This window comes from Xiphophorus maculatus, chromosome 23, assembly GCF_002775205.1.
Source record: "Xiphophorus maculatus strain JP 163 A chromosome 23, X_maculatus-5.0-male, whole genome shotgun sequence".
NCBI classification, from domain to species: Eukaryota; Metazoa; Chordata; class Actinopteri; order Cyprinodontiformes; family Poeciliidae; genus Xiphophorus; species Xiphophorus maculatus.
In genome coordinates, this window is record NC_036465.1 from 6,604,895 (window position 1) to 6,627,759 (window position 22,865).

At 35.0% G+C, this 22,865-nt stretch overlaps 2 protein-coding genes across 2 annotated transcripts; both read right to left on the minus strand.

Annotated features, from left to right (window-relative positions):
- Positions 1-921: 921 nt before the first annotated feature.
- Positions 922-8,014, minus strand: LOC102220151 (forkhead box protein N2-like). Its single transcript, XM_005799546.3, has 5 exons — positions 7,872-8,014; positions 5,582-6,175; positions 4,248-4,369; positions 2,578-2,633; positions 922-2,201 (listed from the first exon to the last, which is right to left on the minus strand). The coding sequence occupies exons 2-5, from the start codon at positions 6,161-6,163 to the stop codon at positions 1,861-1,863; spliced, it is 1,101 nt and encodes a 366-aa protein (XP_005799603.3). The 5' UTR covers positions 6,164-6,175; positions 7,872-8,014; the 3' UTR covers positions 922-1,860.
- Positions 8,015-8,756: 742 nt separating this feature from the next.
- yif1a (Yip1 interacting factor homolog A, membrane trafficking protein) lies at positions 8,757-18,395 on the minus strand. Its single transcript, XM_005799484.3, has 9 exons — positions 18,300-18,395; positions 17,896-17,944; positions 15,615-15,859; positions 14,200-14,304; positions 12,544-12,622; positions 12,404-12,461; positions 12,161-12,316; positions 11,383-11,476; positions 8,757-9,536 (listed from the first exon to the last, which is right to left on the minus strand). Exons 2-9 carry the CDS (start codon positions 17,924-17,926, stop codon positions 9,378-9,380), a joined length of 927 nt encoding a protein of 308 aa, XP_005799541.1. The 5' UTR covers positions 17,927-17,944; positions 18,300-18,395; the 3' UTR covers positions 8,757-9,377.
- Between the last annotated feature and the right edge of the window lie 4,470 nt (positions 18,396-22,865).

Sequence of the window (22,865 nt, forward strand, 5' to 3'; positions counted from 1 at the left end):
AGGAAATGGGAAATGTAGTTTTTATTCAGGGAGGGCGATGTTTACGCAACGACCGAGCAGGTAATGTAAAGTAGGTGCGGATACTTTGCGTTTATCCAAATCACTTCCGAAAGGTGACAGATGCGGTATCCTAGCAACCGGAATTCGATTGAAGAGAAAAACAGTTGTGACGTAGATGCAGCGCCCTCTGCTGTTGTTAATTTAACCAACGTAGGAGTGACGTCATTCATCACGACACATCATAAATCTTCAGATTTTTTCCCCCCGCTTGTTTTAAGTAATCCAAAAAATATTTTTTATAAATATTTTAACTGCATTGTTAACATTAGACTAGAAATAAAGTCTCTTTGTTCATTGTTTAAAAAAACGCAAAAAACAAAATTTTCCTATTGCATAAATTCACATTTAAATTTAGAGTAACTTAAAAATATCTTTGACAAGCAGAAAAATAAAAAATGACATTTTAAAGGAATATCGACATTAGAGAACACATTAGTGAAAACAGGAATAGAAAATTAATACTTAAGTGAATTAAAATAAATAGTTTGAATAGATGCCAAATTGAATAGAAAATAAAGAGAATATTTGAAATTGAATACAACTAAAAATGTTTGTTACCTGGATAAATTTGTAACAATAGATATGTTTTATTACCGAAATACTTTTAGAAATAGTGTTTTAGAAAAAGGTACAGTACTTTTAAAAAGGAGAGTTGTAGAAGGTGAAATCACACATGAATTCAAGTCTTTTTTATTTTGTTAATTTGGTGGTTTTGTACAAGCTATCTGTAATTAATTTCTGGGAAAATATTGAAATTATGAAAAAAGAGAAAACAAAAATATTATCTTGACCAAACAAAATAAAGATTTTATTTCACAGAACAGAAAATGAGAAACACTGAATTTACAAACAAAAAAAATCTGTTTTACCCCAACTTATTATTTTTAAACTAAATGGCAGTGGTTGTATTAAACTCACAAAGAAACTAATGCTGTTTAATGACAATTTAGCTTAAAAGTCTTAAAATTATCAAGAAGAAAGGAAATCTGGGATTTAAAAACATACATGACATCAAAAACATTAAACTATCTCTAACAAACAGGATCAGATAAAAGAAAAGAGATTATTTATATAAATATTGCTACCAATACGTTACTGTTTTTCCTCTAATGCTTCTCCATAATTCCTCAGTACATTTATGAGTAATAAGTACATAATAAATTAAATATACTTTATTGCCAAATACTTTTAGAAACCATTTTCAGAAAAGAAAACAGAAAAACATAAATTTATTACAACTGTATATTAGAAAATGCAATTTTTCAACTAAGTGTTTGTGTCTTGATGTGGTTTTATTTGTTAAACTTCATGGTTGACTATAAGAAACTTTAACCAAGACGTAATAGTAACAGTACGTCGTCTCGGTTTGGAAGCGCTCTTTCCACCCCTGAGGTTGTTGAGCTCGAAATAGGGCTGCACCACCGAATCGGACCAGATTTTTAAATTTTGCCCAATACTTGCTGCCAACAATATTCAGCGATTTTTCAGACCAAAAAAAATCGGTATGAGAAGGTCAAGCCTTTTTAAACATCATGATTGGCAAGAAAAATGCAATCGGTGCACCCCTAGTTCGAACTGTTAGAAACATTACAGCAAACACTATAAAACTGACATTTTAATACTTCTAGTTTTAAAAACATTTGTTCTGATCTGTTTCCATAAGAGTTCAGGTTGGGGCGTCCAAAGTGCCAGAATACAGGAGGATTTTTACTTCATTCCTTTCCATTCTAATATCTCATAATACAATAAAGTCTAAAGGGGAAACGCATGTTAATGACTGAAACATCTGGGTTAATTGAGCTAATATACGCCACCCGCAAGGTCCAACAGGGACCCGGCAGCTTCCTGGGCCTCCACGTCCAGCTGCAGGATCTCCACAGTCTCCAGGTCCAGTTCGGATTCGCTGGGCAGCACCAGGTACTGGCACTGGTCGGACTCGTAGTAATGCAGCTCGATGTAGCCGCTGTCGGACAGCGGGTCCTTTTCGGTGTCTTCGCTGACTTCGTGCAGCTGGTATTCGTGCGGCTCCATGGTGACCAGCTCCTCGTGATCCGGGGTCAAAGGGCACGGCAGGTCTTCGGAGAAAGGCGTGTGCATTTGGGGAGAGGAACTAGAAAGGAGCAGGGCGTGAGAAAGAGAGTCTGTGGGAGGTAAAGAAAAAAATAAGAGGGATTAATCACTAAAACCGTAACATCAATAATCTATTTAAGAGTCAGGATGATTAACAAAGCAATAACTAAACACGTCACGAAGCAAATTATTGCGTAAACCGCAGAGATTTAGGCGTAAAACAATGCGGACTAATGACGAAGCCCGTTGCTAAGGCGAAGAAAGGCGGTTGCTACAGCAACAGAAAACAAACACGGGAACAATAGCGCGCGCTGAAAAAAAGGCGCCATAAAAATGCCAGAGAAAGCTGCTTCTTCCCTGACGGAGAGCTCCGGGCTTTAGGAAAGGCACACTAACGAGTCGGTCCGTGTCTTTTCTTAGAAACGTGACCCTGGTGTCGGTACCGACCTGAGATCTCCACCGTGTCGCACACTGCAGGCACCTCGTAGCTGGTTCCATCTAACCTGCAAACGAAACGGCAAGACAAAAAAGGTATAAAAACACGACAGCTGGTTGGTGTAAAATTACTCACAAAGTCCTCAGATTGTACCTGGAGGGAGTGACGATGGGGAACAAAACAGCTTATGTTTTTAAAAATACTTTTAAATACTTTTGAAAACTAGTTCAATAATTATAACTTTAAATGTTTTCCACTGATACAAATCTGACAAGTTTACCACTTTACTCTGAAACCACTAAATAAAATAGAGCAACAAACTGCCCTCTTGTGGTTTTCTTTTTTGTTACCCTTCTTACCACCCGAAATCTGATGGACTCAGAAAATGAACCTTCACAGACACATAAAGTTACAAAGTCGGTCTTCTATCACCTGGAGAATATTTCCAAGATTAAAGGACTACTGACCAAACAACATCAAGAGTAACTCATCCATGTATTTCTCTTTATTCAAATTCAAAAATAATGAAATGATCCCAAAGGAAAATAAAATGTTCTAACTCCATATTAATTCAGATTCTTCGAAGAGTTATTGTAGAAGTGATGGCTGTTGGCAGGAAAGACCTCCTGTTGCAGTCTGTGTTACATCAAATTTGAAGAAACTTGACTGAAGTTGAACTGTGAGTCCCTTTCTGATGTTAAACAAATTTGAAGAATAATATAATGTAGTAATATAATGAATAAATAATCAATTGGCATTTACAGTAGGGCTGCAACTAACGATTATTTTAGAAATCAATTATTCTCTCGATTATTCTGACGACTAATCAGATAAAAACTTTGGCACAGTCTGCAGATTTTTCATTTAACCACTAAAGCATTTTTATACAATGTTCGAAGTACATTAATAAAAGCAAATAAACTAATAATTCCTAAAATTTTATTGTCTAAAATGTAATAACAGCATCACTGTTGATCATTTGTAGTTTATTGCTTGGATGCATTTGCAGCTAAAGAAATTCTTCTAACATCCGTAGGTGAAAAGCTCAGTCCGTTCTGCTTGACTTAACGTCACTGCAGTTTAAGAATGATTTGTTGTTTTTTTTAAAATTTGATCAAACAGTTAATAATTGGGAAAAAAAGCTGCTTAATATTATGAGATATTTTTTATTTTTACGGAATTTGAACTAGGTGAACATAAAACTACTTTTGAGAAGTTCTGGGTAGAACATATTTACAAAGGTTTTTCATATTAAATGCAAAATGTACATATACTGTATACATATATATATATTAGGGAGGAGGCCCCGGGGAAGACCCAGGACACGCTGGAGGGTCGATGTTTCTCGGCTGGCCTGGGAACGCCTTGGGATTCCCCCGGAGGAGCTGGAACAAGTGGCTGGGGAGAGGGACGTCTGGGCCTCCCTTCTGAAGCTGCAACCCGCGACCCGACCCCAGGTAAAGTGGAAGAAAATGGATGGATGGAAATATTTCTAATCAGTGTGGTGTAATTGCCACTCTGTGTTGTTCTTTCAGCCAATTGCCTCTTTTTTGAGTCCTTATACTCCAGTTAATGATCAATAAGATTAAATTAGTTGATTATTTCAGTAATAGATTTATGATTAATCTGATAAATCTGAATTGTTTCAGCCCTAAATTACTCATGTTTTGATTGAACTCACAGTGCAGGCTTGTTGATCAGACAGCTGCTGGTGCCGTGATAGCTGTGGGTCTTCCTCAGACCCTCCAGCAGTGCCGGCCGATACTCTGGACACACACACCACAGCGACCCCTTCCCCACCGACTGCAGCGAAACACACACATACACTTTCATAACACATTTTGCTGGATGATAAATTTTTCCAGTAATTATTGTGGTAAATAATAATATTGATGGTTTGAGATCATTTTCAAGTAATACTTACAGCTGAACAATATGGCAGAAAAACACATGATATAAGCGTGTCATATCAGTCGGTATTGATAACTGTTAGTTATTGATTAGTTTTTTTTATTTGAAATATCTGAAATACATATGACCTTTCCTGTTCACCTACATCATTGTTTTTTTTTATTTTTAAGCAGTTATGAGGCCCAATGCTTACTCAGCTGGTTGTTGCTAGGTAACCAAAGAGCAAGTGAGTTGCTAGGTAACCAAAGAGCAAGTGATTTAGTTGATTCCACCAACCTTGCTTAGCTAGCTGTTGGAGGTTGAGCAGCTAAAGCTTTTCTTCTGTCTACATCCCCCAGAATGCTGTGCGGTTCAGTGAATGTATTGAATATTGAATATTCTATCAGGTGTACAATCTGTTGATACTGATCACATGTCTATCATGTTTTATGGCATAAAAATGTTACTCTTGCAAAGAGCAATAAACTTTAATTTAGTAGAGAACACTAAACACTGGAACTGGAGGATATTTAAAATCACCAAAATAATACATGACAACAAAAAACAATAAATAAAACAGAAATGAAAAAAAAAAGAAAACACACCTGAAACTATAAATAAAATTATTAAGATGTCTCTGTAAACTAAATTGCCCTTAGGCATGTCACCATAACAAATTTTGCTGGATGATAAATTGTCCGATGATATCCGATAATATTGTCGTCTTGAGACCATTTTAAAGTAACAAAATAATAATTACATAATAATGCAAGTTCAACCTCTCAAAGATCAATAAACTTTCATTTTAATGGAACTTTTAACATTGGAACTGGAAAACATTTTAAATATTAAAAATAAGCAAACAAAACAACTAATAAAGTGAATTATGAGTCTGTAAACAAAATTTTCCTTCATAAAAATGATCTAATTGAGACAAATCCATCAGACTGAAGACTTTTTTAATCCAGTTTTTAGTAGAAAGAGAGAAAGACGTGGCAAATTAAAATAGTTTCAATGCAGTTCATTGATTTAGAGCTTTTTGCGACAGGCTTACTTTTATATAATATAAACATTTGGGTTCAGTCATATAATTTCAGCTGACTTTTGTGGAAATTGTGCACACACCTGGCTCTTGTCCCTCTGAATGCGACGGAAGCTCTTGCTCAGCGACAGGTTGTGTCTCACCGAGTTCCTCCAGCCGCCGGTGGCCGTCCTGTAGTACGGAAAGTTGCTCACGATCCACCCATAGATGTCCTTCACCGGGAGCCTCTTCTGAGGAGAATCTTCTATCGCCATGAAGATGAGACTGCTGAAGGAGTACGGCGGCTTGGAGGAGGCTGCCACAGGAGGAGGAAGCTGCCCGGGCTGTCGCTGGGGTAACGTGGTCACTTTGGTCAGAGGCTGCAGGGGCAGCAGGTCGCCCCTCTGGTGCAGCCAGCTCAGACAGGTCAGGTCATCCTGGTCGGACGTGTCCCCCTGTCCCAGGCACTGAGAGGCGGCAAGGTCTGAAACAGGAGACGATGAACGAGCGGACTCTGCTGCAGCCGGAGACAGAGAGGTGGGGGAGGGAGGGAACGAGACGGGTGACAGAGGGAGAGACGGGGGTGAGGAGGTCAAGGTCAGAGAGCCTCCAAGAGCAGCGAGAGACGAGGAGAAAGGTGGCAGCGTGTGAGAGCCGTTCTTCATTTCTGTCAGATCCAGACTCATTCAGCTGCTTGGCTGCAAAAGACAGAAATTCAGAAATACTTTACTGATCCCACATGTTGCTGTAGCTAGTTTTAATTCAAAATTATTAAAAATAAATGTTGTAGATGGTGATGGTAGTGTGCAGGAAAGATCTCCTGCAGCAGTCTGTATTGCAGCAAATTGGAAGTAGCCTCTGACTAAAGATACTCAGTTTTTCTAAAATAATCTCATAAAATTACTCAGTGACGGCTTAAGCAAATATGGTAAAACAAAAATCAACTAACAGGTATCAAGCCAATGGAATATTAATGAAAAGAAAAGGAAAGAAGAGGAAAGAAAAGAGAAGTAAAGAAAGAAAAAGTCATTTATTAATCCCACTGTGCAGAAATTCTCTTGTTACAGCAGCACAGTAACAAAATATAACCCATTAAAAATACATAAAAACAATATAAACAACTGTGTACTACTAAAATAACAATAGATAAAATAAAATTAAATAGAAACTTGAACATCTGGGAGATTTTAAATACAGAATATGTTTTTTTGTATGTACATTGTGCATCTTTTCAAAGCTCACCTGCAGTAAACAGCACATTTTAAAAGTTCCAAATGCAATAAGTCTTATGTACAAAAGAAATTACATTTATGTGGCAACTTCTATATTTTTATTAAATTGTATTACATCTATAAATAGTGGTGACCCCAAGGGGGGGCAATGGGGTGCCATAGTACCCTCTTAAAAAATGCTGAGAATCATATTCATGTCATAGAAATGAATAAAGAGTCATCTTCTTCAATGAAGAAATAAATGTAAAAACAATACTTTTTTTTTTTGCAGACACAGCTAAAATCAACAAAATTAGGCCAGTAATGTTTTTTACTGGCCTGAAACAATAATAAAAAAACAATACCAAATAATAAAAAACCTGTTTGTATTTTGTTAGAATTTGATATGATAGATGAACACAAAGCATAACAGTGAGATTAAATACTTTTCAACTATTTTACAAAAAATAGTTGAAAAGTGTGGTGTGTGCATTTGTTTTCTGACATCTCTAAATGATGACTTAGTGGAAACCACATGCAGTTTTCCAGGAGATTTGTAAGATGTGACCAGAGCATGTTTCACCATTCTCACTGTGAAACATGGTAGTGGCAGCATTATGCTTTGAGGATGTGTTTGTTCTGAAGGCACAGGTAGGCTGGTCAGGTCATTGTCTATTATCTAGGTGTGCAAAGCATGTTTTTTTTTTTTAGATTTCTATTTGTAAAATGTATTATATATATACGCAGTACTTTGTGTTAATCTCTAGCACCTAAAATCTTCTGTAGTTTACATTAAAGTACAACTTTAAGAATTTTCTGACCTCCCAGGTTGGATCAGTAACATGATGGCCAGCCGTTCCCCTCTGATGAGCATCCTTTCTTTGGCCAAAGTCCAGACTCACGTTCCCATCAACTTAAACCTTGAACTTTAAAGATGATGCGAAAATAAACTCATATGCTTCAGCCTAACCACGACTATGATAAGCTGCATTTATGACGCTCTAAAACTTTGTATGAAGCCACATGGCTCTGTTGTGGGGCAGGAGGCAAATGGCGGAACAATATAAAGTTTCATTTAGCTGTACAAGAAAGCCGCCTTTCTCCCCACAGGTAACCCCCCCCCCCCCTCCCTGTCGGTGCGTTTCGCTCTTTATAAAGCAAAAAATAATAATTTTTTACTCACCAGATACCAACAAAGATCAGTCAACCGGAGCTCGACTCTCATCCGAAGTCCAGGGTTCGGCAGGAATATTTAAGGAGGAACCCGGACGGGTCAAAACGTGAAGAGTCGCAGCCGGACACCTCTTCCTCCGTGCCCTGTTGATATCTGCCGTAACCATGGAAACCGCAGAGAACGCTCTGCGCGCTCCCGTGCGCAACCCCGAGCATAATCACGCTGCCGCAAGTAAAACAAAAAAAAACGTGTAAAAAACTTTAAATATGGCTACAAACCGTAGGAAGAGTCATAATACAACCCCAACAAGAAAAGAAATGTTTTCTTTTCTTTTCTGCAAAATGCCGGATTTAAATGGAAGGGATTTGTTTTCATTAAATCTAAAAGTAAAAGTAATCCTTTAATTCAAAAATAAGTTATTAATCCCGGAGAGAAATTAAATGTTGTAACTTACATTATTACATTTGATTTTCTAGAAGAAGAAAAAGAAAAAGAAAACAGGTGTAGATGCAGCAATCAGGGTTACAGCAAAAGTGACAAAGCCACAGAGGACGAATGTGACTTTCAGGGTGGTCTAAATTGATTAATTCATTTATTTTCGACACTTTCATATGTGGTACTAAATTGGATCCTTATTCCCATAACTCGATACATCAAAAAAATTTTAAGAGAGAATCAAACATGCTGTTCCTGCAGCCAATCCAAAAAATACAGAGGCTGGATGAAGTACAATCGTCCAGCTAAAAATGTTGAGTTTGTCAGAAGAAAACAAATAAAATTATTTTTTTCTTTATTTCAAAAGGGATAAAGTTGATAAAACATATACATTTTTAAACAAACAAATATTTACTGCAATCTGAACTCAAAGCAGAAGGAAAACTGGACTCAGTGTTGTTGTCGCTAATCCGAAACAATTTATTCCTTTCCCTTTAGTTTGAGTGTTTTTGGTTTTCAGATGAGTGGAGAACAAATCCCAGGACGTCCATTGACCTTCCCTTAATTTGGATTGTCACTTCCTGTAAGCACTATAAAATCAAATCTGATTTTATTACATCTTTACAGGAGAAATCTTACCACAAAGAGAAAAAAAAACTAGATACACAAAGCCATATATTTGTTTATTTTTTCATCACACAAAATCCAAACTTTATGATACTTAGTCAAATGTAGATAAATAAAAAAAAATAGGAGCTGGGCGTACCGTTCGGTTTAAACACTGAGAAACATGTCCAGAGACATGATATGAAAGCTAATCTGCACACAATCAAATCTGATGTTAAAACCTTGGAGCCCTTTTAGTTAGGTGTTTAAAAATACCAATAATTTACCAGCGTTACTTTACAACCACGCAGCAGACAGAGAGGCGCTTCGTTTCACATGTTCTGCTCGTTTCGATGAAGCGGAAAAGCTTCGTAAACACGCTGCAGCTCAACACCAAACAAATGTTCTCGGTTTACCAACAAAAACAGTAAAAGGGCGAGAGCACAAACAGTCAATAACCTTCTAACCTCGCGGTCACCTGACTAAGTGAGACGTTAACCAGTAGATAATGATTGGCTGGAAGACGGCGGTTGCCACGGTGATGTAGAGGCGGAGCTGAGGCTTGGAGTTCGATCCCATTCCCATCGAATCCGAGGAGATGGAGGGCAGGATCTTCATTTTCAGAGATCGAACCTGCGGGGTTTGTAATTAATCAATCACATTTTAATCAAACACTTTTAGTAAGTAGCACTTTTAATCCAAAAGCACTTTTTGCTACTTCATTGTTGAATAAATAAATAGACATATAAACTAAACAACAAATAAATTTATTGTATGTAATCTGTTATTTAACCATCACATTGGTGTAAAGTTCTATCATACCCACAGTTGAGTAGATATAAAAAAAATTTACTTTTAGGAGTATTTTTTACTACAATGTACTTTTTAATTTCACTTGAGTAGTTTTGTTATGAAGTATTGCTACTCTTCCTAAAGTAAAATTTCTGGATTTACTCAATAATAACCCAGAGTTGTATTTGGAAATAAGATTCCTTAAGACTTTTGCCCAGATTCTTACAAATTAAGGAATTTATTTCACACAAAGCAGAGATTAGATTCTCAAAGAATCACTAGAAACTTAAGCTCTTTGATATTTTACAGTGCATTAACCAGCTTGGCTGGATCTCAACAAGTGCTCAGTTTTGACGTTATCCCTTCAAAGCAGGTTTAATCAATATACAAATGCAATACCTGAAGCTGCCAGAAGAGGACACAGATTTCCTATCCATGTAAAACAGAAAACAGAAAAAGTGCAGCTGGGGGGAAGTAGAGAACTGCTGACAACATTTAGGGAGTAGATGCACCGAATTTGTCCAGAGGTCGATGGATTTATCCAAAGTGCAATTAAGCACATTAAAATGGCATGTGGGTGCTTTTGTAAACTAAATAAAAACTTGAACCTGAAGCAAATTATTTACCCTAAAGGACAAACTCTGGAGCTTTGCCCTTCATGTTGTCGTTCTGTTACAAAAGTCTGTATATTCTTGTATTTCTTGCTGCCATTTACAGTATTTTTGTGATAATCTCACATGAAAATCTAACTAAAAATCAGCAGATGCCTTTAAAATAATGCTATCAGTTGAAAATGACCGGGGTTGAAAGCATTGTCTTAAAGGAACAGTGACTGTATTTGTACACTGCATTTTAGATTCAAATCATGAAGAATTAAAGTGTCCCAAGAATGGAGCCTTGCGGGACTCCATCTGTCACCCTTTATAAATGCCAAGTCACAAAACCTAACCCGAGTCTGCCAAAAAAAAAAAAAAATCAAAAGCCGTTCAGCATAATGCTAGACAATAACAATCACTTTCCCAACCAACATTTATGAAATTTTATTATTTTTTTCCTTTTCTAAGTATCAATGTTTTAGTTGCTTTCTGACAACAATACAAGAAAGTGAAGGAAAGCAGCTTTACAGTACGTTCAGTCATATTAAAATGCAATAAATGTGACCAAAGTAAATAAGTTTAGCAAAATCATGTTGAGAGATTGGCCGACACCAAATATTAAAGAGTAACTAAACCACAAATCAACATTTTATTTCAGATAAACTGTCCATATTGGTTGTTAAAGAGTTCTATCTTTGTAATTCTGTGCAAATTGTGACATTTTTGTGTAAATTTGGCATGAAAACGGTCTTGATTTTGCAGTCTATAGGTTGAGGGATGGCTCCTGCAGTTAACTTTTCCAATTGGTTACAACGTTTCAACTTGTCACGTCTCACTTGGCCACGCCCCTCCGTGTCTCTTGGCTCCGCCCACTTTGGTGATATTTTTCAGTTATTGCCTGGTTGGCGGGTTAAACAACTTCTGTGTTATTATTATGTAATAACACTGCAGTAAACAACACAAAGAGACTAAAACACTTACTACAACTTGTTTTAATTTTCTAAACACTTAAAATAATAGAATAAAGTTTGTATTTAGTGTTTAAGGCCATATTTGGTGTGTTAGGTGAAAATGCAGGTATTAATACTTACAATGAAGAACATCAGGGCACAAGAGGACCAGGCAAGGGCAACATAATATCCGTCGCTGCCGAACATTAAGCCACACATCACCGTGAAGATCATTCTGGGTAAAATACAAACACACAAAGACAAATTAATTAACTAGAAATAAAAACTAGAAATAGAAATAATAATAGAACCAGGGCTGAAACTAACGATTATTTTAGTTCGCAATTATTCTGATGATTAATCAATTAATCCGATTTTTAAAACTGGTACGTTCTGCAAATTTTTAATTTATCATTAAGGTTTTTTTTATACAATATTAGAAACAAATTAAAATGCAAATAAATAAATAATTCAACTTCTTTTTAAAATAAGGAAATAAATATTTTATTCAGTACTGTGGCTTTCCTTTAGCTTAGGCCTTTATGTTTAACTTAACATCATTTTTTAGTTGACTGATGTTGGATATCAAAAGGTTTTTTCTGTGTTTTTGTTTTACAGAATTCAAACTGAGTGAAGCTAAAACTTTGCCACTGGAGGAAAATATTTACAGAAAAATGTCTTTTTTCTTCTTTCTCTTAAATCCAAAATATATCTTTTGTTGTACAGTTTTGGCTCTGAGTGGGTTGTTCTTTCATCAAATCGCAGTTAAAAATCGATTAATCAATAACTGAATTAGTTGACAGTTATTTCAATAATCGATTAATCGTTTCAGATGTGACTATAAAAGAGGTTATAATAGCGTTTTGATGGATACCTGATTTAATACATTTAAAATATGAGCATTAAAATGTGTATTTACCCAACATATTTGTATCCACTGTAGGCGATGAGGTCAAAGGTTGAAAGGTCGCTGTGTACGGTCAGCAGATACAAACTCAGCAACATGACCAGAACCTCAATGATGATCCAAACCAGGGCGGTGCTGGCACACAGTCCCAGAACCTCTGGACTGAACCTGCACACAGTCAACAGACAATCCTGATTAAGCTCATCTGACACAAAACCAGCATAAAAACAGTGAAAAAAAGAGAGAAATGTTCACCGTTTTTGAATACCAAGAGCCATTCCAGCCAGTAAAATGTAAGTAATGAAAGCCATGGCTGTGAGAAAGAGGAATAAATGTTAAATAAACAAACATCGCAGAATTTCCTGGTCCTGATTGTGTGTTTACACACAACTTACTGGGTATGTAAAGATCAGGCGCATTTACGTCTTGCCTTGGAGTGAGTGGAGTGTCGCGATGGTACCGGACCTCCCAGTCCTACAGACAAAACCACCACAGAAGAAGAAAACTTAATTTAGCAAGACGATGTGAAAAATAAAAGGTGATTTTAGTTGACAAGACAACATATTTGAAAGCAATTTGAAGATTTCTGCTGAAAAAGGAAAACATTTTGAAGCACATTATTTTTGTAATTATTTGTTTTTCTGTAATATTTTATTTATTAATTTAAACATTAACTAAACCGCAGAAACGTATTTGTGAAGACTAATTTCTGCTATGTTTGATACATCACTGTGTTCTTAAGCATTCTCCATAAACTAAATACAAAACCAACATTTCTACAATTTATGAATAATAAACAGACTCATTTAGGTTTAGCCCAATTAATATCTATCTATCTATCTATCTATCTATCTATCTATCTATCTATCTATCTATCTATCTATCTATCTATCTATCTATCTATCTATCTATCTATCTATCTATCTATCTATCTATCTATCTACAATCTAACCCCGTTATTTGTTTATTTCACTTTTGAAAGGACAGAAAAATGTAAGTAATGAATATAACATCAGTAAATATCGGTTATCTGCTATAACAGCCATATTAAAAATCGGCCCAACCTTTTCAGTTTGGGGCATTCCTATTCAAAACTGCAATTATTGTGTTTTATATCAATTTATGAGAAAAGAGCAGATTTAAGGGAGATTATTTAGTCTGAAATCAACATAAAAATGTAAAATATAATCTGTTTGCTGACAACATTTAACCATGTGGAGATTTATAAACTGAACTCGGGAATAATAATTAAACTACGGCTGTACGATAAGTGTCTGAATAGAAATCAGGTATTTACATACAATAAATAAAAATACACACATTTTTTGTCATTGTCTGAAGTTAAATCAGGCCAAACTTTTCTTGTTTTATCTTAGAGTTACCAAAATTATTTCTATTTGCTAAATGCCAGAAAACTTGGCGGGAATATTTTTTAATAATTTTTTTGTAATTTTCTTCTAATTCAAAAGTTTACAAACGTTTTAATCTTTCAGTCTTTTAATCTGTTTGAGTGTTACTAAGCAAAAACAAGAAAAGTTTGGTCTGATTTAACTTCAGACTGGCAGAAAGAAAAAGTCTTTTTATTCAGTGCATCTAAATATCTGGTTTCAACTGCATGTCTGTAAAAGTTGCTACAGGAGTAAATCTTTACTTTTTATAAGATTTATAAGATAAATGCAGTTATGAAGATCAGAAATATCAGCAGAAGTTCATGAAATCTTTAATACACATTTGATTAAACTTCTGTTGTAACGTTTTAAAAGACGCAGAAAACATTTTATCTTTGTCTTTTTCAGAAGAGTTTGCATCATTTATACTTTATAAAATGTTACGTCTCATAATAAGGATAAATAAACTCTGAGTGCTTCTAAATACTCAATAATCGCATCCCATAAATGTTCATGAACAGCAGTGATAAGGAGGCAGATTGTCTTGTCTAGTTTCAGTGTAATAAACATTGAAAAATAAAACAACCCTGGATAACGAAGTACTGAGCGTTTTGTTTTATCGCTGGGCGTGACGTGGAGGGCGGCCAGGTGTAATCAGATTACCTGATGTGTGTAGGGGAACATGAGGATCATGAGTTTCTTCAGGACGTATCTGGTGTCCACTGCGAAGAAATACTTCAGCTTGTTCACAGACATGAATCTGTTAATCTGAAACGCAGAGTGTAAACATTAACAAACACAAACTGGAAGTCTGCAGAGATGAATGGACAGAAATGAGTCATTTATTTAAACAAAAGGAAGTAAACTCCTTTGCTTTTAAACTTCTAACCAAGCAGAACAGCGCAGGTTTAAAGTAATCACGAAGGTTCAACCATTATCTTCAACCTTAGGTAAATATTAACAAACTTTTTCTTTTTTAAATCAGCTGTCCTTTGAATAACTCAGAAAAATGAAACTACTTTTGGTTGTACTAATATGTAATATACATCCAATAAATATAATAATACTACTGAAGAGCAAATTTATTTCAGGAACTTAATTATGGTGATTCACAGTTCTATGGGGATTAGAGAAACAAGTGGCCATTATTTTAGTTATTTATCTATCTATCAATTATTCCAACAATTAGTTAGATAAGAACAAAATGGTTCCTTTTTTAAATAGAAAAATAAACATTTTATTGCCCAAAATACAATAAAATAGCCTGATAATTTGTAGCAAAGGAAGAATCTTTAGCTAAAAATAATACTTAAAGTCATTTCTGTTTGACTCAACATCAGTATGGTGGAGGAACGATCCGGTGATTATATATTGGATTAATTGATTGATAACTGGATAGCAAAAAAATGCTGAATAGTAGATATTTTTTACAGAATAAGAACCAGGTGAAGCTACGTCTAAGCCACTTGAAGAGTTTAGGTAGAAAATAATTACAGACTATTTTTTCTTTTATCTTAAAAAATGTATATATTTTTGTATAATTTTGGGCAAATAGCTGCTCTGAATATTCTGTTCTTTCAGTAAATTACCCTTCTTTGACCCCAGTTAACAAGTAATCTATTACGGTACTAAATTAGTTTATGATTATTTCACAATTAATCTGATTAATAGTTTCAGTCCCAATGGAAACAGAGCATGAAAAAACTTTTTATTACCTGTAAATTTAAGAACACTACATAATCTCCAAGATACTTAATTTAAAAAATAATAATCCAGTCACCTCTAAAGAAATGGATGTAATCTATAGTTTAATGAATACATCATTCTGGCAGTTTTGAAGAAAAGTATCGTCTTCCTAATTTATGAAAGTCGTCTAAATTCTCAAAAATCACTTGGATTCATTATATATTTTTGTAAAGAAAAATAGGGAAACATGCTCTTAGTGGAAACTAAAACTTTATTTGCCTTATATTGCCAATGTAAATAATAAGCAGATTAATGAAGAACATAGAAGCTTTAAAAACAGTAAAATCTCTGAAGCTATAAACGGCTGAATCAGTCATGCTGACGTCCCTCACCTCCTTGTTCACTATGTCTTTCCCCTGATTGGCTAAGGACGAGCCATACATCATGGCGGCGCTGGCCATCGGGTCGGCGAACAGGTTGTTGACTCCCGGCGCTCCCTGCAGGTCGTTCGAGGGTCCCGCCATGTTGTAAGCGGGCGTGTAGAAGCCCTGGCTGTTCATTCCAGGCGCTGCTGAGCTGGTGTCGTCAAACAACACCGCGTCTCCTGCAGAGGGTGCTGCACGCGCTCTCTGCTTCGCTGTAGACAAACGGACACAACGCAGTTCAGTTTTCCTTCTTCTAAGACGCTGATAGATCAGCCGTGGCCCTGCTCAGGTGCAATAAAAGCTTTGGAATAACTTCTCCAGCATATGCTTATTTATGATACAGAATTTATAGTTTTTATTATCTGTACACTTCAAAAATTTACTTTTTTTGGTGTGGCTTTTAGTGAAAATATCTTATCACATTTGAAATAAGACAAAACTAACTTCTAAGTAACTTTTCAGCAAGATAAATGAGTTTATTTTAAGTCAATCTTTTCCTAACATTAACAAAAAAAAATACTTGTTTCATTAGCAGATTATTTCTCTTATATGGGAAAATGTCTTGTTATAAGTGAAATAATCTGCCAATGGAACTGGTACGTTTTCATCAATATTAAGGAATAATTGACCTTAAATAAGCCCATATTTCTTGATGAAAAGTTACTTGTAAGTTAGTTTTGTTTTACTTGAAGTGTACTAATATATTTGTACTAGAAAACTAGAAAAAAATACTCAAGACAAGACTGAGTTTTTGAAGTGTATCAGTTATTGTGATAAATTTGTTGTCATGATAGAAATTTTTGGTAACATTTTATTTGAAGGGGTGTGCATAAGGCTGTTACTAGCGTCATTTGGTAAATAATGACACTTTTAATGCAAAGTTGCACCAAAAGTTGCATTAAATGTCCATTAAATGTGTCAACTTTGCATTATTCAGTAAATAATGGCACTTTTAATGCAAATTTCCATTAAAACTTGCATTAAAAGTAGATTACAAATGTCAACTTTACATTAAAAGTGTCTTTATTTACCAAATAACACTTCATGGAGGCAATCGTAGACATTGATGAAGACTCCTTCATGTTTGTAACAGGTGTTTTGTCAGTCTTTTGCACACCCCTTCAAATAAATTACCAAATTTTGATTTATCACTGTTACAATAACTCACAATTAATGATGCTTATAACCTCCCAAAATGTTACTTTTTGTCAGGATTCATAGATTTTCTATTTTCTCCACTGTTTGTTCAATAAAAAACATCAATAAAGACCAATAAATTTGAAAATACTGTGTGCAGCTGAGTGATACAAATCACCCTTTTTTATGTGACTGGTGTCTCAGAGAAGTGCATTACCAATAAAAGGGAATGTTTTACAAGAGCAGTAATTATGTTTGTGGGACTATAATTGCTGTGGCACAAAGTCACAGTCATGAAAAAGTAGAAATAAATAGTTCTTATTGTCACTTTTATTGTTATCCCATAGCAAAATATTGAGATAAAACTTTAAGTCTGTATCGCCCAACATTATCTGTAACACATAATTATAAAATTACAACAAACAAAGGCATTTATACAGTAAATTGACAGTATCATTTTTGTTAGTCATTTATGATCAGACTGTGTTGCATCTTATTGATAGGAAATGGATCTTTTTGTGACTAACTGTGAAGTTAGCTGGTGAGAGGGTACGAGATGATTCATGGTGGCGAGAAGAAGTCTTGCAAGACGCTTTCAGATGTTAAATTATGCTAAATTTATAAAAAGAAACAAAATCTGTCTAGATTGGTTATTAAATACTGGCTATAGTTGATTAATTTTAACAGAAGGAAGTCTAAGTTTTCAAATAGCTACATTTCGCTCATATATCCAACAAACTTTATATCATTTATGTATTTATTTATTTATGTTTAGTTTTTTAACAGAAATTCAATCATCTGTTTAAATCAAAAGATGTTGAAATCACTTGCTTAGATTTTAACACATGATTTGTCTCAAACCATTTCCATGAAGGCAGGAAACTTCGCCCTAATGACGATCATGTGCAAACTGCAAACGTATATCTATACATTTTTACCTTTACCATCCACAGCATCACTTGCGGTAAAAATTACGTAAAACTGATCTTTAGCAATACGTCATTACTCAAATGAACACACGTTAAAAAGGAAGTAGATACTATGACTGGATTTTTCAGTAAAATCTTGCAAAGAAGTAAAACAACAGTCGGTGATTCAGATTTCCACTTACTTGCTCTGAAGCCTTGATGAGGCAGATCCATGACTCCAGGAGACGTTAGCTTCAAATTAAAAACAGTAACACGTTAGCTAGTAGCTAGGCTACCTTTCTCACTTACTCCAGGTGAATTGTAGGTTATCTAACTGTTAAGAGTTTAATTCCGACTTTTAAACCGACACAACCTTATTTTTTTATGTACATATGATTAATTTTCCGTGTTGCTCCGAACTTGTTCTTGCTGAAAGTGGATGCTAACAGACAAGCTAATATTAACGTCATATTACTTCGCTTTTTTTATTTCACGTCCGAGAAGACGGGTGAGTAAGCCTCATCAGCACCGTTCATAAAAGCGTAGTTTACGTTTAAATAAATTATTTAGTATTAAAAAAGACTGCACGGCAGGGAGGAGTACTTACCTGCAAAGCTAACGGTAGAGGCTACAAGCTACGTGGCTAACGGAGCTAATCCCTCCCATTCACTGCGATTGGTTGACATCTGTCTGCCTGCGTGGCAGAAACTATCCAACTCCCCACTGAATAATACAAACAACAGTACACATCTAATGTAACTCTGTGTTCAGTGGTACGGGACATAAAGTAGCGTCCTGTGGACCTTTCGCACATTTTGTAATGTAAGATTTGGAGAGACTCAAGTTTATTTGTATCTGGCACATTTAAAGAACAAGGCATGCTGCTTTCATGATATTACAGTGACAAAATAAAGATAAATAAATAATGAAATGTGCTAAAATTATTCAGTTTTCCAGTTGTTATTAATCAAACAGCACTTCAGTCTTGATTTAAAGGGACTCTGTGTTTCAGCAGTTTTCCAGTTTTATGGAAGTCAAATTTATTTGTAGGTAGGTAGTTCATAAAAACATAGTAGTCACCGATTATAAAACAAGTGATAAATATTACAGTTTGTCAAATGCCATCATTAAAAATAATCAAGTGAATTTACATCAAATATATAATCAGTGTTAACCTCTACTAAACAAAGGCAACTCTTAAAAATAGATTTTTAGCTTTGTGTTTCAGCTGTTTTGTTGTTTTCTGGAAGTTTGTTCCAGATAAAAGAAACATGAATACTGTATGTCGCTTCTCCATGACACTGTTGGAGTAATCAATGTGACTATAGATAAACACACGTATGAGTTTATGAAAGTTTAGAAATGTTCTTCAGGTGATAGAAGGCTGATTTTGTAACCGTCTTTATGTGACGCTGAAGGTTCAGGTCTGAGTCCATCATTACACCCAGATGTCATTCCCGTTTGTAGTTTCTGACTGTAATAATTGAAGCTGTGTGCTGACTCTCGGCTGTTCCTCTTTAGGTCCAATAATAATAACTTCAGTTTTGTTTCTGTTCAGCTGGAACAAGTTGTGGCAATTCCATGTATTGATTTGTTCTACGTAGCTCAACGCTTGAATGGGTCCATAGTCTCCTGGTGACATTGTAATGTGGAACTGTGTGTCATCTTGATAGTTATATTAGCTAATCTTATTATTTGTTATAACCTGAACCAGTGGGAGCATGTAGGTATTAAATAGAAGGGGTCCCAGGTTTGAACCTTGGGATCCTCCATATGTGACTTCTGCCTATTTCCTTTGTGTGAGTAGATAACTACTCTTTGGAACAAGCAGGAGTAACCCAAGGTTTAATCCTGGGACCCCTTCTATTTAATGTACCAACTGACACCAGTCAAACCTTTAAACAGAGTTTTTCCAGTCACTTTGTTGGAGATTGGCCGGTAATTTTCGAACAGCGACTTGCCCAGACTGTTCTCTTCCAGCAGTGGTTTGAGAACTGCAGCTTTTAAAGCCTGAGGGAAAACAACTAATGGGAGAAAGAATCAGACTATTTAACTAACAGCGATGCAATAAAAGGTAAAGAGAGGAGCTTCAAAGTGAGAGGAACAAAGATGAAATGGGGAAATTGAAAATGGATCACCCACTTTTCATTCGGATGTAATTAGAACATTTTCCAGTACGTAGGACATGACTTTTCCATCAAACTAACTGACAGAAAGGCAAATATTTGCACCCACTTTCACTGGCAAATAACAGCTTAAGTAATTTATTTGAACAAGTTGTTTTTCTCATATTTTTTATTATTCCACAAATCCAGCCTCAAATTGTAATTTACTAAACTTTTGATACCTGATACTTGCTGCAATCGTCTGGGTTTTATTTGATAGAAAACCTTTTAATCAGTTTGGATAATAAAATTAATTGTTGCATTATTTGATAACTAGAATCAAACTGGAACTTCATTAAAACATTTAAATATTATTATACAGTTCTTTATTCTGAGCTATTATGTGAAACTAAAGTTAAATTCATTAAGGTTTGTGGTTGTAATATCATAAATGTAAATATTGAAAAGACTCTAGTACTTTTGTAGGGTGCTGTTTATACTCATAAATACTTTATAAAACATTTCTTAGGACGTTGCACTTTGACATCACACTTTTTATTTTCATCAACAAAGTTCTGGATTAATTCACTCGATGTTTAGTCTTGGCAAAATTTAAATTTTTTTTTTGGCTTCCAGTACAAAGCTTTTAAAGACAAATAAGAGTTTTTACATTCAAAAAGCATTTCTGGTCTATTTTCTAGTGCAAATATCTTAGCACAAGTGAAATATAACAAAATTAACTTAGAAGTAACTTTTCAGCAAGATATAGCAGCTTGTTTTAAGCCAATAAAAAATTAAAAACTGTTAGTTTGAATTGCAGATTAGGTCACTTATAATCAAAAATGTTCCCAGTTAAAAGTGAAAAAATCTGCCAGTGAAACTAGAACTTTTTCATCTAAATTAAGGATTTGTTAACTTAAAACAAGCTCCTCTTTCTTACTGAAAAGTTGCTTGAAAGCTAAGTTTAAATAAGTTGTTATTATTATTATCATTATTATTATTATTATTATTATTATTATTATTATTATTATTATTATTTAAACGGTACTAAGATATTTGGTCAGATTTGTGTTTTTGCAGTGAAAACTTGAGATGAAATTGAAAAAGTTAAAATGAATCGTTTTCTTTATTCGGTCCACTTTCTTTCTTTGCACCAGCAGCCATGTTGGTAACACACCACCACAGCATGACACTGCCATCACTTTGCTTCAACTTTAAACTCCTGGAAATATGCAAGACTTCTTGTAGTTGTGGTCAAATTGCTCAATCTTTATATCATCTCAAATAAATCTCTTATCCAGATGTTTTTCCTCTTGTCCATCCAGGCAGCTGGAAATTTTTTGTCAAGCTTCAACTTTGGCGCAGCGGCTAATTCTGGAAAGATGCTGAGGTTTTTTCTCAAGAGTAAGACAGTTTCATTTTTGCTACTTTAAATTTAGGTTTCAACTTACGGCTTCTCGGAAGTCTTACTTTGCTACTTGGGGCAGTTTATTGTAAATTTTATCCAATTTATTCTTGTCATTGGCATAAATATTTCTATAAACTAAAAGTGTGTCATATTTTAGATAGTGTAATATGACATTGTGAATAATGTAGATTTAAGGCACAGTCAGTATATTCATGTTCGGACTTCACCTTAAGATTACAGATAATCTTTTTTTTCTTTGTAATGCGTAAGCATAAAGGTGGCATGGCGTGACTTTAGACACCTATCCTGCTTAATAAATTAATCTGTGGCATGGCAGCATGTTTGTGTGGGTGGGATGAAGGCGTGGGTGGGTGTGGGATGAGTTATGTGACAACATGCAGAGATTTCTAGATGAGTAAACTGCAAAGGAATCCAAGCTTCCTTTATTCTCCACCTCGGATCATGTTAAATTTTTAGAGGAAACTCAAAACAGAAACAAAGAATAAGGAAGTTAGTCAGAGTTTCACCCCCTAAAAACCTAAACATTTAATTAAGGAAGTTAGAGCTGGATTTCCTAATAAAATTAAGGGTAGTGGATAAAACCAGAGGGAAACTGAAGGTGTAATAGGTGTAATAGGAAAAAGACATGTCGTGGCATGTCACCACTTCACATGTCTCATGAGTGAATTCCTCACAGCTGACTCACCTTACGCTCACCTTTACCCTATTTTACTTTTTATGACACCTTTCAGCATATTACAAACAAATCACCCTGCATGTTCTGATTTAACAATGTTTAAACCTGAAACTTTTTAACCCAGAGACAAAAAGCTACAGGTCCCACTTGTTGTTTCCAATGTAAAGAATAAAAAATGTGACTCCAGCATAAAATATTAACAACTGTTGTTCGAACTTTGCAGGACTGGAGTTAATAGTAACACGAGACATGAGTGCAGCAGTCAACCACAGGTCAGACCAGCCGATGCCGGGAACTCTGTCCCTGAGGGACTGCAAGGTCAGCAGCTGCTGTGACAGACTAAGCTTACCAAATCTGCAGTTTGCAAAATTTTAATCTTTACTAGCTACTATAACATGCTTACATGTATTTTAAAAAAAGGGAAATGTGGTAAAACCAGTGGTGAAGTAACTGAGCTGCTTTGCGCCATTTGGGTGACTCATTTCCACAAGAATGTGTGCTTATTGATGTGGTTTATAGTGAAAGTGGCGGCCAAAAAAACTGAAGTTTTACAGGCACGTGCTCAGCTCTCTGCCTGACTGTACAGTCTCAGATCAACGTGGATTCAGTCAAAATACACATATAGGTTTATTTATGACATTATGGGAACCTTTTATCACATATATGTTGTTCACATGATGAGTATTTACATGTTTAAAATTGCACCGCGCCTCACATGAATCCACATAAATTCATACTAACTTTAAATGCTTTATAATAATTTACAAGTTAATATTTAATAATGATAACAATAGATTAACCTTTTTTATTCCTAATTTTTTTTACCTCTATTATGGACCAAAAATCTTTGTCTTTGTTAAAGACAAAGATTAATAAACTTAATATTTATTTATTTAAATAAATAAATATTAAAAATAATATTAAAATAAAACAATATAGATTACAAATAAAAATCAAGAAAAA

Bases quoted from the DNA above. Each gene is read 5' to 3' on its own strand.
- LOC102220151 (XM_005799546.3), bottom strand. From the start codon at position 6,163: ATGAGTCTGGATCTGACAGAAATGAAGAACGGCTCTCACACGCTGCCA. The intron at 4,370-5,581 runs GTGTGTGCACAA...GTTTCGCTGCAG, and splicing joins TTCAGAGGGACAAGAGCCAG to TCGGTGGGGAAGGGGTCGCT. The intron at 2,202-2,577 runs GTCGGTACCGAC...TACCTCCCACAG, and splicing joins CGACACGGTGGAGATCTCAG to ACTCTCTTTCTCACGCCCTG.
- yif1a (XM_005799484.3), bottom strand. From the start codon at position 17,926: ATGGATCTGCCTCATCAAGGCTTCAGAGCAA. The intron at 12,623-14,199 runs GTAATCTGATTA...TTTTGTCTGTAG, and splicing joins TGTTCCCCTACACACATCAG to GACTGGGAGGTCCGGTACCA. The intron at 12,317-12,403 runs GTGAACATTTCT...GACTGTGTGCAG, and splicing joins GCTCTTGGTATTCAAAAACG to GTTCAGTCCAGAGGTTCTGG.